Genomic DNA, 15,681 nt, shown 5'->3' with positions numbered 1-15,681 from the left:
TGGGATGAGGGGGGGGGGGGGGGGCTGAGGGTAAGGGAGATTGGACCGGGTAGAAAGAGAGAAAGGGAGAGAAACTAGTGGCGTTTAGCAGCTCAGTAAATTACTCTTGACCCGTAGGACTGAGGGGAGTCTATCGGCACGGCAAGCTGGCTGCCAATTACAACAGCTCAGGCCTGCCAAAAGTTTTATTGGGTGGAGGGCGGGGGCAAGTTAGGAGGTGATTGCTGTGCATATGCGTGTGTGTGTGTTGGGGGGGGGGGGGTTCATTTTTAATGGCCTTTCACCATATTACTTTCTGTCAGGATTGGAAGTGTTTGCATTTGGAGGGATATTGACATAATTATGATGAGAATTTGATGGAGGTTGAAAATGAAAATAGAACTTTTTTTTACAGTCCCCACAAGCCACTGTGTTCATTACACTGTCAGACAGAAATGTTTTATTCAGCTTTGTCTCCACTGACTGCTAAGATTTGGTGTCTGCTATCCCCACATCATTACATTTACAATCAGTCTTACCACTTTTGTTAGTATTACAATTAATAATAATGTTACTGTCAATGTTTTTTATAGCAATAATAGCACTTTTAATAATCATTGTAAATATCTATAACCCAAACTAAAAGTCATTTCATTATTTTTCTAGACATGTGCTGTCCCTAATCCTTCCTACCAACAATCAAAAGTGAGGGTGACGAACTAAAGTCCATACAGTCTCTTACTACGGTTGGGCTACTATTTATGACCAGATCTTCATGCAAGTCTCTGGAAGAATGTTCTTTCAGCAGTATTATGAATTTCAGTTTTTTATGCTTGAATATTTAGTATGGTTTTTAACTGACCTAAAAAAACATGATGCATTAATTTTTGTACAAGGATATTCTTAAATATTGAACATGATTCAAATGATAAAGAAATAAATAAATGGGAAAATACAAGTGAGGTTGATGGTGTTGAGTTCGGCCCACACCGGGGTGCCTGTCTCATTAGGCATCTAGGTGAAGAGGCCTAGGTCACAGTAGGCTTGTGTGCCTTCGAAGATTTATGTGATACTCAGGGGGAGGACAATAGAGAGCCAGTGCCCGCTGACCACCAACAAGAGAACAAGTGAGAGAAAATCTCGCTTGCAGGGAAACAAAAGTAACTGTTGATGGGATGATCCTTCCTCAGGTTCACCAAGGAAAGCGTTTATGAATTTATTCCTAGACCTTGCTGACCAATGGCTGTTTCATCTTAGCATGAGTTGAACTACACAGGGAGTGAATTTGGGTTTGTAGGAAGAGCTGAAGTGCATCATTGTAACGAAAGGGATGTGCTTGATCAGAAGATCAGTACACTGAGACAATGATAAGGTCCCCCGTGGTACAATGCTGGATTCACCAAATTCTGACGCTACCGTTCAAATGTGGCAGAAGAAATCTCCACTGGTTTTCATCGTCTTCTACTTTCTAACTTTGGTGCAAATTGTAGCCTCAGTTTCCCGCTGCCAGGAGTCGTGTCTGGTTAGGTCGTCTTCTGCTGTAGCTCATCTGCTTCAAGGTTGCCTGTGTTGTGCATTCAGAGCTGTTCTTCTGCATACCTTTGAGTTACTAATGCCTTCCTATCAGCTTGAAGTAGTCTTGTCATTCTCTTCTGAACTCTGAGATCAGCAAAGCATTTTCAGTTAAGATAAGATAAGATAAGATAACCTTTATTAGTCCCACACGTGGGAAATTTGTTTTGTCACAGCAGGAAGTGGACAGTGCAAAAGTTATGAGGCAAAAATTAGAATACAATAAGAATAAATACAGTACACAACTGTACAGAATAGAATAAAATAAAATACTATATACAGTAGAATAAAATAAAATAAATATACAATAAGATAAAAATAGAATACAAATACAAATACTATATACAACTGAGTAAAAATACAACGATGACAGAAAGGATTATTGCACTTAGTATTATTGCATATGTATGGATGTGTGTGCTTGATCAGTTAAAGTCTTTATTATGGAGTCTGACAGCAGTGGGGAGGAAAGACCTGCGAAATCTCTCCGTCCCACACCGTGGGTGCCGCAGTCTCCCACTGAAGGAGCTGCTCAGTGCTGTCACAGTCTGCTGCATGGGGTGGGAGATGTTGTCCATCAGGGATGACAGCTTAGCCGCCGTTCTCCTGTCACTCACCACCTCCACTGGGTCCAGAGGGCATCCTAGAACAGAGCTGGCCCTTCGGATCACCCTGTTCAGTCTCTTCCTGTCCCCAGCAGAGATGCTGCCGCCCCAGCAGACCACACCATAAAAGATAGCAGAAGCCACAACAGAGTCATAGAATTTCTTCAGGAGTGGGCCCTCCACCCCAAACGACCTGAGTCTCCGCAGCAGGTACAGCCTGCTCTGCCCTTTCCTGTAGAGGGCGTCTGAGTTATGAGTCCAGTCCAGTCTATTGTTCAGATGAACACCAAGGTACCTGTAGCTGTCCACAGCCTCAATGTCCATACCTTGGATGTTCAGTGGTTGCAGTGGAGAATGCTTGTGCCTGCGGAAGTCTACCACCAGTTCCTTGGTTTTACTGGCGTTGATCTGGAGGTAGTTCAGCTGGCACCAGTCCACAAAGTCTTGGGTCAGACCTCTGTACTCCTTGTCGTCCCCATCAGTGATGAGGCCGACTATTGCAGAGTCATCAGAGAACTTCTGCAGGAAGCACTGGGTGGAATTGTGGGAGAAGTCTGCAGTGTAGATGGTGAAGAGGAACGGAGCCAGAACCGTTCCCTGTGGGGCCCCCGTACTGCAGACGACCCTGTCCGACACACAGCCCTGAGTCCTCACATACTGTGGTCGGTCGGTGAGGTAGTCCAGGATCCAGGTAGTGAGGTGATGGTCCACTCCAGAGTTCTCCAGCTTGTCCTTTAGAACCGAGGGAAGAATAGTGTTGAAGGCACTGGAGAAATCAAAGAGAGAACTACCGCTCATTCTGAAGCTCAGGTTGTACTTTAGCAGGTATTTTTGACCATTCTTTAAAGAAATCTGTTACAGTGGGGCAAAAAAGTATTTAGTCAGCCACCGATTGTGCAAGTTCCCCCACCTAAAATGATGACAGAGGTCAGTAATTTGCACCAGAGGTACACTTCAACTGTGAGAGACAGAATGTGAAAAAAAATCCATGAATCCACATGGTAGGATTTGTAAAGAATTTATTCGTAAATCAGGGTGGAAAATAAGTATTTGGTCAATAACAAAAATACAACTCAATACTTTGTAACATAACCTTTGTTGGCAATAACAGAGGTCAAACGTTTACCATAGGTCTTTACCAGGTTTGCACACACAGTAGCTGGTATTTTGGCCCATTCCTCCATGCAGATCTTCTCGAGAGCAGTGATGTTTTGGGGCTGTCGCCGAGCAACACGGACTTTCAACTCCCGCCACAGATTTTCTATGGGGTTGAGGTCTGGAGACTGGCTAGGCCACTCCAGGACTTTCAAATGCTTCTTACGGAGCCACTCCTTTGTTGCCCGGGCGGTGTGTTTTGGATCATTGTCATGTTGGAAGACCCAGCCTCGTTTCATCTTCAAAGTTCTCACTGATGGAAGGAGGTTTTGGCTCAAAATCTCACGATACATGGCCCCATTCATTCTGTCCTTAACACGGATCAGTCGTCCTGTCCCCTTGGCAGAAAAACAGCCCCATAGCATGATGTTTCCACCCCCATGCTTCACAGTAGGTATGGTGTTCTTGGGATACAACTCAGTATTCTTCTTCCTCAAAACACGCCGAGTTGAGTTTATACCAAAAAGTTCTACTTTGGTTTCATCTGACCACATGACATTCTCCCAATCCTCTGCTGTATCATCCATGTGCTCTCTGGCAAACTTCAGACGGGCCTGGACATGCACTGGCTTCAGCAGCGGAACACGTCTGGCACTGCGGGATTTGATTCCCTGCCGTTGTAGTGTGTTACTGATGGTGACCTTTGTTACTTTGGTCCCAGCTCTCTACAGGTCATTCACCAGGTCCCCCCGTGTGGTTCTGGGATCTTTGCTCACCGTTCTCATGATCATTTTGACCCCACGGGATGAGATCTTGCGTGGAGCCCCAGATCGAGGGAGATTATCAGTGGTCTTGTATGTCTTCCATTTTCTGATGATTGCTCCCACAGTTGATTTTTTCACACCAAGCTGCTTGCCTATTGTAGATTCACTCTTCCCAGTCTGGTGCAGGTCTACAATACTTTTCCTGGTGTCCTTCGAAAGCTCTTTGGTCTTGGCCATGGCGGAGTTTGGAGTCTGACTGTTTGAGGCTGTGGACAGGTGTCTTTTATACAGATGATGAGTTCAAACAGGTGCCATTCATACAGGTAACGAGTGGGGGACAGAAAAGCTTCTTACAGAAGACGTTACAGGTCTGTGAGAGCCAGAGATTTTCCTTGTTTGAGGTGACCAAATACTTATTTTCCACCCTGATTTACGAATAAATTCTTTACAAATCCTACCATGTGAATTCATGGATTTTTTTTTCACATTCTGTCTCTCACAGTTGAAGTGTACCTCTGGTGCAAATTACTGACCTCTGTCATCATTTTAAGTGGAGGAACTTGCACAATCAGTGGCTGACTAAATATTTTTTGCCCCACTGTATGTATTTAGTAAAATCAGTTTATATTTTTGTGGTACTACTTTCTGTGTAAAGTAGAGAACACCAAGTGTGGCGTATGTGCGCATTGATATGCCTGTGCCTTTTCCACAACATGGTTAATAAAGTAAGTTACTAACAACCAAAAGGTGTTGTTACTTTACAAGTTAAGTTATAAGAGAGAACATAACACAATCAGTTGTTTGCATGTGCTTGGCTGTTTAAATAGTTGTGTTAACGAGTGGATGAAGGTGGTCCCTGACTTACTTTCCTCCTAAGGGGACACCCGGAACCAAAACACGCCAGCAAAATAGAACAGAATAACAGAGACACTGGATTCCCTCACCGTACCAAGGTCATGCTATTACTGCTTGAGTAGGCTTGGAGTGTAGGTTGGACCAACCTGGGGAGGAGTTTTTCCACAGCATATTCATTCTGGGCAGATTTTAGTCTTTTTTTGTTCATTTATTTTTGAATATTACTTATAATATTACTCATCTGTGTTGGAAATGGGCCACATAAATAAATCTGCCTTTCTTGGCCACAGTTACAGAAAAAAAATGCTATGATGGGTTAATAAAGAGTTCTTCTGATTTACTTCCACAACATTTTTTCCTGGCAAAAGCATAACCACCTTTCTCTTCTTTTCAACCCTTTCCTGCTCCAATGTATTTTGCTTTTTCTCAATAAATTCTTGTAACGATTACATACAGGGAGTGCAGAATTATTAGGCAAATGAGTATTTTGTCCACATCATCCTCTTCATGCATGTTGTCTTACTCCAAGCTGTATAGGCTCGAAAGCCTACTACCAATTAAGCATATTAGGTGACGTGCATCTCTGTAATGAGAAGGGGTGTGGTCTAATGACATCAACACCCTATATCAGGTGTGCATAATTATTAGGCAACGTCCTTTCCTTTGGCAAAATGGGTCAAAAGAAGGACTTGACAGGCTCAGAAAAGTCAAAAATAGTGAGATATCTTGCAGAGGGATGCAGCAGTCTCAAAATCGCAAAGCTTCTGAAGCGTGATCATCGAACAATCAAGCGTTTCATTCAAAATAGTCAACAGGGTCGCAAGAAGCGTGTGGAAAAACCAAGGCGCAAAATAACTGCCCGTGAACTGAGAAAAGTCAAGCGTGCAGCTGCCAAGATGCCACTTGCCACCAGTTTGGCCATATTTCAGAGCTGCAACATCACTGGAGTGCCCAAAAGCACAAGGTGTGCAATACTCAGAGACATGGCCAAGGTAAGAAAGGCTGAAAGACGACCACCACTGAACAAGACACACAAGCTGAAACGTCAAGACTGGGCCAAGAAATATCTCAAGACTGGTTTTTCTAAGGTTTTATGGACTGATGAAATGAGAGTGAGTCTTGATGGGCCAGATGGATGGGCCCGTGGCTGGATTGGTAAAGGGCAGAGAGCTCCAGTCCGACTCAGACACCAGCAAGGTGGAGGTGGAGTACTGGTTTGGGCTGGTATCATCAAAGATGAGCTTGTGGGGCCTTTTCGGGTTGAGGATGGAGTCAAGCTCAACTCCCAGTCCTACTGCCAGTTTCTGGAAGACACCTTCTTCAAGCAGTGGTACAGGAAGAAGTCTGCATCCTTCAAGAAAAACATGATTTTCATGCAGGACAATGCTCCATCACACGCGTCCAAGTACTCCACAGCGTGGCTGGCAAGAAAGGGTATAAAAGAAGAAAAACTAATGACATGGCCTCCTTGTTCACCTGATCTGAACCCCATTGAGAACCTGTGGTCCATCATCAAATGTGAGATTTACAAGGAGGGAAAACAGTACACCTCTCTGAACAGTGTCTGGGAGGCTGTGGTTGCTGCTGCACGCAATGTTGATGGTGAACAGATCAAAACACTGACAGAATCCATGGATGGCAGGCTTTTGAGTGTCCTTGCAAAGAAAGGTGGCTATATTGGTCGCTGATTTGTTTTTGTTTTGTTTTTGAATGTCAGAAATGTATATTTGTGAATGTGGAGATGTTATATTGGTTTCACTGGTAAAAATAAGTAATTGAAATGGGTATATATTTGTTTTTTGTTAAGTTGCCTAATAATTATGCACAGTAATAGTCACCTGCACACACAGATATCCCCCTAAAATAGCTAAAACTAAAAACAAACTAAAAACTACTTCCAAAAACATTCAGCTTTGATATTAATGAGTTTTTTGGGTTCATTGAGAACATGGTTGTTGTTCAATAATAAAATTATTCCTCAAAAATACAACTTGCCTAATAATTCTGCACTCCCTGTATAATTATTTTTATATCCATTTATATATTATTTATATTTGTATTTTGATATACATTTCACCCAAAATATTTCCAGTTTTCATTGATCATTATGAGTGATCATTATGGGTTATAACTCTGAATTTATTCGTTTTCAGGATGCATTTGTAATTTTAAGCCTTTTCTCAACCAGAGACATTATCAGGAACTTCTTACCCGAGTTAAGGAGATAAAGAACAGCACGTTTTTTTTTTTGTTTTAGATCAAATAAATTTGTGACATGTAATTTGCAAATCCACTTCTTAGACTCCAAATCAGAGGAGCACAGAATCCAGGTAATTGTTTAAAATTTGATTGTGATGACTTGAGATTTCATGTCATATGCTGGTGCTGGCTGGTCCACAGTGTGTCATGAAGCTTAGTGTCAGTGCAGCATATACCAGATTTTAGAGCTTTTCTTGCTTACATCTGCTGACAAGCTTTGTAAAGATGCCGATTTCATTTAAACTCCAATGGATACATCAGAGAGTAAAATCTAATGCAATGAGGGTGCTGCACCAAAAGCCTCCTTGTGGTTACTACACTGTAAAAAAAAAACGTGCTGTTTTTACAGGAAAACCCTGGCAGCTGGGGTTACCAGGGACTTCCTGTAAAAACGCTTTACAGATGCAACTTGTAAATTGATTTACAGTGAATGAATCTCAGATTAAAACTGTTAAATCTACAGGAAAAAGAAGTTAATTTCACACATAGATGTGATATATAAATACACTATTTCCTGTATCTTTTACAAGTAATAAATGCTTTTTGTGGATCCATAAACTGCAAAATTAACAGGGAAATATCGTACAAAGAACTAATTTAAAATGGTAGAACTACGGTGAAACTGTGCATATTAAATGGAGCTGCTCTGTAAATTATACATAAAATCTATGCTGAATATTATATGTTTTAATGTAAAATTTTAACCATAACCCAGCAAATTTCTTACTGCTACGCCTACACCCAAACATGCAAAAATACACATGAGAAAACACAAGAGAGGAAAATATCACTTTTGGGAAATTTATTTTGCAGCCACATTAGCAAAATGACAGCAAATGGATCCATTTTTCCAACTAACACAATATGCAAGGCACACAGCAACTACACAATTCAATCAAAATATAGGCTATAAAAGCTGTGGAACATTCCTGCAAAGCAAGAACCATGTTCATGAAACAAGCATTTGTTAGACCCTCCACCAGAAAAAGTTAAATAACCTGTTAAGACTTTAAAACAAAAAACACATATTGTGCCAAAAATGATCATAATCACCGTGCAACGCAACACGCACCCTGCTGTCACCACAACCATGGCCCTGGTCAGAAAACATCAGCAAAACCACGTGGTGAAACAAACCTACACATGTGGTCTAGAAACACTGCAGTAGCAGCATGTTGTTTTTTTTCTTTTCTTATGTAAATAAAGAACATTCCTACAAAGAAAGAACATCTTCATGAATTGGCTTCATGCATTCGACCAGTAAAAGGTTCCAGTACACATTGTGGAACAAAATTAACAAAGTAAAACTAACAGTCCACAGAGAGTCAAGATTTAGGCTTAGCGCCACTCGTGGTCGGCGAGATCCTAAATCAGGATGAGGACTCGAGGGTTCACACTGAGACGACGCTTTGAGTTTTTGTTCTCTACTTTGGTTCCTTTTTCTGGGTTTATGGAGAAGAAACACCTGTAGAATAACAATCATATAAAAGTTTATTAAGCATTTTTATAATTGATCAGTTAAAATACACATACAAAGTAAGTAAAAATTAAGTATATACATATATATACAGTCATGGCCATGACCACGTTCAAGACAAAGTATAACCAAAATGCTGTGGGGAAGTGAACAATGCATGGTCAAAAGTATTGGCACCCTTCACGAGTGTCTTCTGCAGTGATATGTCACACTTTAGCATTGTTAAAATCCAAAGCAAAGGTTATAGGTAGTCAGACGTCAGTTGACGCTTGGTCTAGCCCTGAGTCTCGGCCAGGCTTGGACCCAGATTCAGACTGTTAATGTATTTAAAAAAACCAAACAAACAAAAAAAACAACAACAAAAAACAGAAAAAACAACTGAAACCGGCTCCAAAGCCGACCGAGACTCAGAGCCAGACCTGGACTCGAACCACATCAAAGCCAGACTCCAGATCCCAGAGTCTCAGTTATAAGAAATAACAAAGCCATATTTGTTCACCTCTGAAGAAACTCTAAAGTGGAAGCCAGCTCAGATGGATAATGGATGTTGAAATTGTAGTAGCTCCCGAACATGAGGCACAGTGCAGAAATGAAGGAGGATATGTTTGTGCTGACGAGGTGCCGATCAACACTCAGCATGTATCTTCTTGAGGAATAGCAGGACTGTCCTGTGAAGAAATTATTTAACAGGTTATATCAATAAACACGGCAGTCACATGACATTCTATAAAAAATGCACTTAAAAAAAAAGAGAGAGAGAGAGCTATGAAACAGACTTACCACACATGATAATAGTGGGTGTCAGAGGCACTTGCTCCAGTTGTACCTCATCTGCCAGACATGTATCTTCAACACAGAGAAGCATGGACTCCTCCTTCTCTTCAAAGTAGCTGAGTAGCTGTTTAAGGTAAAAGAGACACATGTTTCTGAGATAAGAATGACTATCCTTCTCTGGCATATCACTGGCTGAACTAGCAGATGCCATGGTTTCATGTGTGTTTTCTGAATATTCTGTACTGTCATTTGGGGGCTGAGGACGAGATTCCTTGTACATGTCATCAATACCATCTGGGGAACAAGCTTTATGCTTCTTACACATGTGAGAAGTAAATGATGACTTTTTTGTAAACATATGCTTACAACCACTTACTGGACATGACACAGACCTGCCCCCTGCAATATGATCATTTAAGTGAGACACTAGCTCTTTCACTGTTTGAAAATGGCGGGCACATAATGAAACTGCACATTTTAAATCTGCAACAAGAGCTTTAGGAGTAGCTTGAAGTGCAGGTGCATTGTGCACACGATAAAAATGCCCCTTGAAAGCAGAGTACGTGGTGAATGTTTGGCTGCAATTGGCGCCAACACATTTAAAAATACAACAAGGCTCATTCTTATGCACTCTGCAATGTAGTACATAGCCTCTTAATGTGACCAATACCTTTTTACAAAAGACGCAGATGATCATTTTTAGTATTTCTAAAGTTTGCCTGTGCTTTTCAGCTGAACTAGCATGCTAGCGCTAGGTTATGAGCCTTGGTCTAAATATCAACTGGTGCTTTTATCTCGAAAAAACGTCGCCAAGATATTGAACTTACCGTGCAGACTTTCTGACGAACAAACACAGATCCTCAAAAAACACTTGAAATCGTATGTTTGTAATTTGTCCTAACAACGTAGTTGCTGAAAGTTCGATGTTTTCTTCTCCCGTCTTCTCTCTCGTGCTGGCTCGTTAGCTATAGTCGTGAACTAGGCGCTCTTCTCCTCCCGCCCTCACGTCATTATCCAATCAGAGACGAGCTTCAGATGCACATTCAAAATTAGGCGCGCTCAGTGCAACTGTGAGTGGCCTGAAGTAGCTTACAGCTCTGTGGAGATGAGGCACCATAGAGATTCTATGGGAGGCACTGTAAGTTTGTTTAGCCTTTAATAATGAGACATTGCTGACCTAACCCAAAAAAGTATTCTAGTCTAAGTATCACATTGCAATTAAAAGAAACATAAAGAATACAAGCATTATGACAGAAGCATTACTTAGTCGTTAAATAATAATTTCTTATTGGTTACCCTACAATAGGCTGCAAATGATTTAAGAAAAAAACATGATGTAAACAATTTTAATTGTATATTTTTATATAGCCTATAAATGGAGAGGCAACCTCTCAGGTTCACAATGACATCTTCTGTGAAAACATTTTTATTAGTCCAATCCATGACTTTGCATCATTTCATGAATCATGTTAAAAGTAGGCCCAGTACATCCATGCAGTTGTAAAGTGACTTACATATACGTCATGTGTTTTTAAGAAAAACTGACTAAAACTGTGATTTTTACAGTATTTGCATGTCAAATTAACATGATTGTTTGGTTATGAGTATTACGGTGTTTCACTGTTTTTATTCACAGTATTTGTAGTTTTAACCAATAAATTTGATTATAATCACACATTCATGTTGTAAATATAACAGGAACATTCTGTTTAAAGGTTTACAATAATTCACTGTGATCGAAACAGGAAAGTTGTGTTTTGAGGTTTACTATACATTTCTGTAGGGGTTTTACATGGTTTTTATGTCAATTTCACTGCCCTTTTTTACAGTGTATGGTCGGCAGCAGATTACTATCAAACCACTGAATGGAAGTTGAAAATTGAGTTTTCTTTATCACTGAAAACAACACATTGGGTTTGTATCACATTCACACAGGTTCGCTACTGCTAAGCGAGTAGTTAGGAATTCAAGTGAGCATTTTCCATACATAGCAACTGCAACAATCTTGAGGAGGTTTTCTATACGCCTATACCAGTGTTTTCCAACTACTGTGCCGCGGCACATAGGTGTGCTGTGAGAAATGATCAGGTGTGTCGTGGAAGATTATTTAGTTTCACCTGATTAGTGCGATCGGTGTGAGTGACGGGCAGAACAATTACATTCTCTTCCACTAGAGGGCAGTACAACTACCTGCTCTAATTAAATGGGTTGTCAATTGCCAGTAAAACAGAAGAAGATGAAGGAGAAATTATGTAATAGTCATGCTGTCATAATAGCAATAGAGTTGTCAGTCTGACCTGGGTCCTGGAGAAAATTCCGACCCAGATGAAGGACCTAGCATGAGTAATGGTCAGAAGAAATCAAAAAAGGTATACTGGGGCCAAACCGAACCAATTCTGCTATACCTGGTGTGCAGAAAAAAAATGATCAATATGCTTTTGTGACACTTTTGTTTGGTGGTGTGCCGTGTGATTTTTCTAATGGGAAATATGTGCCATGGCTCCAAAAGGTTGGGAAACACTGCTCTATACAACCAATTTCACATAGTGGCAGCAAGCAACCTCCCCAGCCACAAACTGGCTAGGTAACACTAGGTATAATAATAGCAACTGAGATGTTCACTGGTCAGCGTCTAGGCCTGTGTGACTGGGGCTTCAACATTCCATTTCACAGAAAATGTAAGCAATTTCCAGCAACCACATTTTCCCTTACTGGTCACATGGGTGCCCATCAGTCTGCAAGCCTGTATGATTGAAGCCCAGGAAATATTGTAACATTTCTAATTTTTCTATTTAATCTTATCCTTTAATCTATTTAACACTATTCTGTGAGACCAGATTGGACAAAGTTGGGTCTTTTCCGTTATGCTTTTTTTCCTTTATGGTTAATACCTCGAATCATGTGTTACAGAAACACGCCTTCAGTCCCCCCACCACCCACCTATCTCTGAACTCACCCCTCACGGGGAGCAACCCGAGGACCTCAGGGTTTCACTCGAGCTCACATGAGGTTAAAAGTACGTTTTCATTGAACTTAATTCATCATTTAGAGCAAGGAACTGTAAAAGCACTACATGTAGAGTGACGATCTGAACACTGAAACTGCCCTCACAGCTTGGTGGTGGTGATGGTGGTAGTGGTGGGGGGGGGTCCAGCCCGCCACTGTCTGCTGCTGATGTAAACTGATGCAACCTTCATTCAAGACAAAGCAACCAAAAAGAAAAAAAATCTCAAGTATCAGTGTCCACTATGAAAAGCAATACACACAGTGTGTTTGGTGGCGAGTTGCACTGGGGTTTCATAAACCAGACCTAATAATTGATGATGCTGTTGGATAACGATCAAGCTGAAGCATCTCCACAAGAACGTGTGTGTTTTGGCGGGTGGTGGTGTGTGTGTATGTGTGTGTGGTGGTGGTGGTGGTGGGGGGAGGGGGGGGGGGGCTTGTTTGTGCGACATAGACAGTGAAAGTGGAAGAGACAGTGTGTGTCAGAGTTTTTTTGAGGAAGACTAAAAGGAGAAAAAGAGGTTTGGAGAAAGGAGTGTGAGTAATGTGCAGCAGATGCACACACATGGTCACAGATATACCCACACGCATGCATATTTCAAGTCTGTCTGCCAAGAATGATGTTCATAAGCAACTAATTTGCAGTAGTAACAACTATAATGCTGCAAGGAAGACATTTTTATCAAACAGAGACATTCATACCGAAAGTGCGTGCAGTACATTTCATTTGTTTTCTTATGTCTGTTCTTGGCAACCAAAGAATGATAAATGATAGTTTTAAAAAGAACACCTCTACTCCTTATGTTTATACCTACTTGCAGAGGGTAAGACGAGACGATTGAATCAGTTTAATCTTTCTAACCTCCAGTTTAACCCTACATCTGACAACTGAGGGGTAAGGGACGAGTTAGATAGACATTAACCTTCTTGAGGAATTTTGGCCTATTTGGCAGAATTAAATGAAAAGGCTTATGAAAAAAGAACTGCAAGGCCAGTGCAAGGACACCATCTAGTTTTTGGATAAATGTTTGTTTACCACATGGATAAAACAAATCTATTAGATTATTTAGATATGCTTGTGTTGCCATTTCTGGTAACATTTGATTTGAGAATTCACATCATCTCCACATAATCACCGCCATTCACTCTTTAATTCTATGAACAGAGGTATTCATTATTTTTTGCCAAAATATTTCACATTGTTTTTGTTTGGTGATGGGGAGAGCAAGATTTTAAAATTCCCCCCAGCTTTTTCTCGGTCTGTAGAGAACACGGTTGTTCATTATGTCCTTATAGTTGTTGACATCTTACAGAAAGAGGAAATTCCAAAAAAAAAGCTCAGGCATCATTATCATCACCATTAAAAAAAAACAACCCGTGAGAGCAGTGAAAATGCTAACTTGGATTTATTAATATTTAACCAATCACCAATTTGCTGCTGGCTTTCACAAGTAATTGGTTTGTAACAGATGATGGGCTCACTGAGATGACATTGGTGATGTCCAGGGAAAGTTTATCTTCCAATGAGCCTCAGTTATTAAAGAGAATGGACTGGTTCTTGTATAGCGCTTTTCTTCTCTACCTGAGAACTCAAAGCACTTTTCCCTCCTATGATTAAATGTTTTCTATCTAACATTCACACAGATGGATGCGTCAGAGAGCAATTTGTGGTTAGTATCTTGCCCAAGGATGTTTGGCATGAAGACTGGAGCAGCCAGGGATGGATCCACCTTCCTTCCGATTAGTAGATGACCCCCTCTACCTCCTGAGCTACAGCCACCTCATCAAGATTTGTAAGATGTCTTCTCTCTCTACCATGAGATGCTAGTCAGTCTTGTGGTTGGAATATATTTCTATTGCCGTTCTGTTCAATGCATCTTCATCCTTAAACCTTAAACACAGTCATTCTTCCAAATATATGCACAAGTTGGTCTTTCCAACACATGCCTTGATTCCAAGTGATATCAGTCCTCTTATAGAGAATGAAACAGGCCACATTAAAGGGTGTAAGTCACAAGTTTGTCAGCCATAGTTTATGCCTTGCGTGGGAGGTTTTTCCCACCTTTTTATTTTCACTTTGTTTTTACATTTCTGTTTACTTGCTAGTTTTTCCAAGCAAAATATTTCTCATCACAACATACTGAAAAGTGAGAAAACAGGGTATTTAAATGTGATGTGTTTTTAGACAAATAACCATATGTGAGTAGGTAGGAGTGACAGATCTCAGTAAACTCAGCATAAAAAAACAAAGGATGCTTTTGAGACATATACCAGTATCTGTCGCAGGGCGCCAGTATTTGACTCCGTGGAAGAGAGATCAGACCTCCCAAAACAAGTTATCTTGTTTTATATCAGATCTTGGTGTTTCCCACCCTGAAGACACTCCCACCTCAGTAAAGTAATCTACAATCAGCCCTATTGGCTATTTGTCAACAAGAGTGTATTTTTACGTAAACCACAACCTCTTCCTAAACCAAACCAAACCGTTTATAGATTTTTATATTATTATATTCTTATATTATTTTATATTATTATATATTATTATATTATATATTATATTATATTTATATTATTATTATTATATATTTTTAGAATGCAACAGAAAAGCAACCATATTAACCCTGCATATTATAACAAATGTTGATAAACATGAGTGTTCTCATCCTGTCTATGCTACGCAAGGAGCAAAATCGTAAAACTTGAATGTATTTTAGCCATAATATAAAACACAGTGCAAACATCTGTAGCCAGTGTCAGAGCATAGTGATTTGTTCACCCAACCATCGACAACCAACCAACCAGTCAGCAACAATTACACTTTCAGCAAAAGGTACTTGATGAGATATAGGTCACACATTCTACATATCTTCAGCACTTTTCTAAGTGTGTGTGTGTGTGTGTGTGTGTGTGTGTGTGTGTGTGTGTGTGTGTGTGTGTGTGTGAAGTCATTGTTTTCTGGCCAGTGAAGCTGCACCAGGTTGAGGTATTCCCCATCAAGTGCAATGACAATTAGACAGTAACTAACCAGCTATTTCCCTTCATTACCTCTCAACGCATCGTGCTGTGAGTGGGTGTGGGGTTTGCACGTGTTTGTGTGTACCATGCTGACAGGATGAAAAAGAAAGAGTTAGCATTTAAAGAAATATGGGCATAAATATGATATATGAAAATATACAAACTCCCTGCAAGAAGAGACTTATTTGCATGGTGTACCCAGTTACCCCTGGCTGATCAGTGAGAATAACTTACATGGTAAGCACATCCTGCAGGTATAGACCACCTGCCTATGGCAGAG

General features: G+C 40.6%; 1 protein-coding gene and 2 long non-coding RNA genes across 3 annotated transcripts in view; all 3 read right to left on the bottom strand.

The window, feature by feature from the left end:
• LOC309720922 overlaps positions 1-15,681 on the bottom strand; it is a 130,360-nt gene that overhangs the window by 69,436 nt on the left and 45,243 nt on the right. The window lies entirely within an intron of this gene.
• The window catches only part of LOC309720910 (uncharacterized protein), a 138,971-nt gene continuing 124,967 nt past the window's right edge, over positions 1,678-15,681 (bottom strand). The window contains exon 2 of the mRNA XM_082558156.1: positions 1,678-2,888. Coding sequence (XP_082414282.1) covers positions 1,977-2,480 — 504 coding nt within the window. The 5' untranslated portion in view covers positions 2,481-2,888 and the 3' untranslated portion in view covers positions 1,678-1,976. The remainder of the gene's footprint in view (positions 2,889-15,681) is intronic.
• LOC309720707 lies at positions 7,917-10,495 on the bottom strand. Its single transcript, XR_014280561.1, has 4 exons — positions 10,208-10,495; positions 9,387-9,504; positions 9,106-9,274; positions 7,917-8,594 (listed from the first exon to the last, which is right to left on the bottom strand). It is a non-coding gene; the product is annotated as an uncharacterized lncRNA (long non-coding RNA).

This window comes from Aulonocara stuartgranti, assembly GCF_965226115.1.
Source record: "Aulonocara stuartgranti genome assembly, chromosome: 13".
Taxonomy (NCBI): Eukaryota; Metazoa; Chordata; class Actinopteri; order Cichliformes; family Cichlidae; genus Aulonocara; species Aulonocara stuartgranti.
Note: the sequence above shows the minus strand (reverse complement) of the source record. Positions and strands in the feature narration are given on the sequence as shown.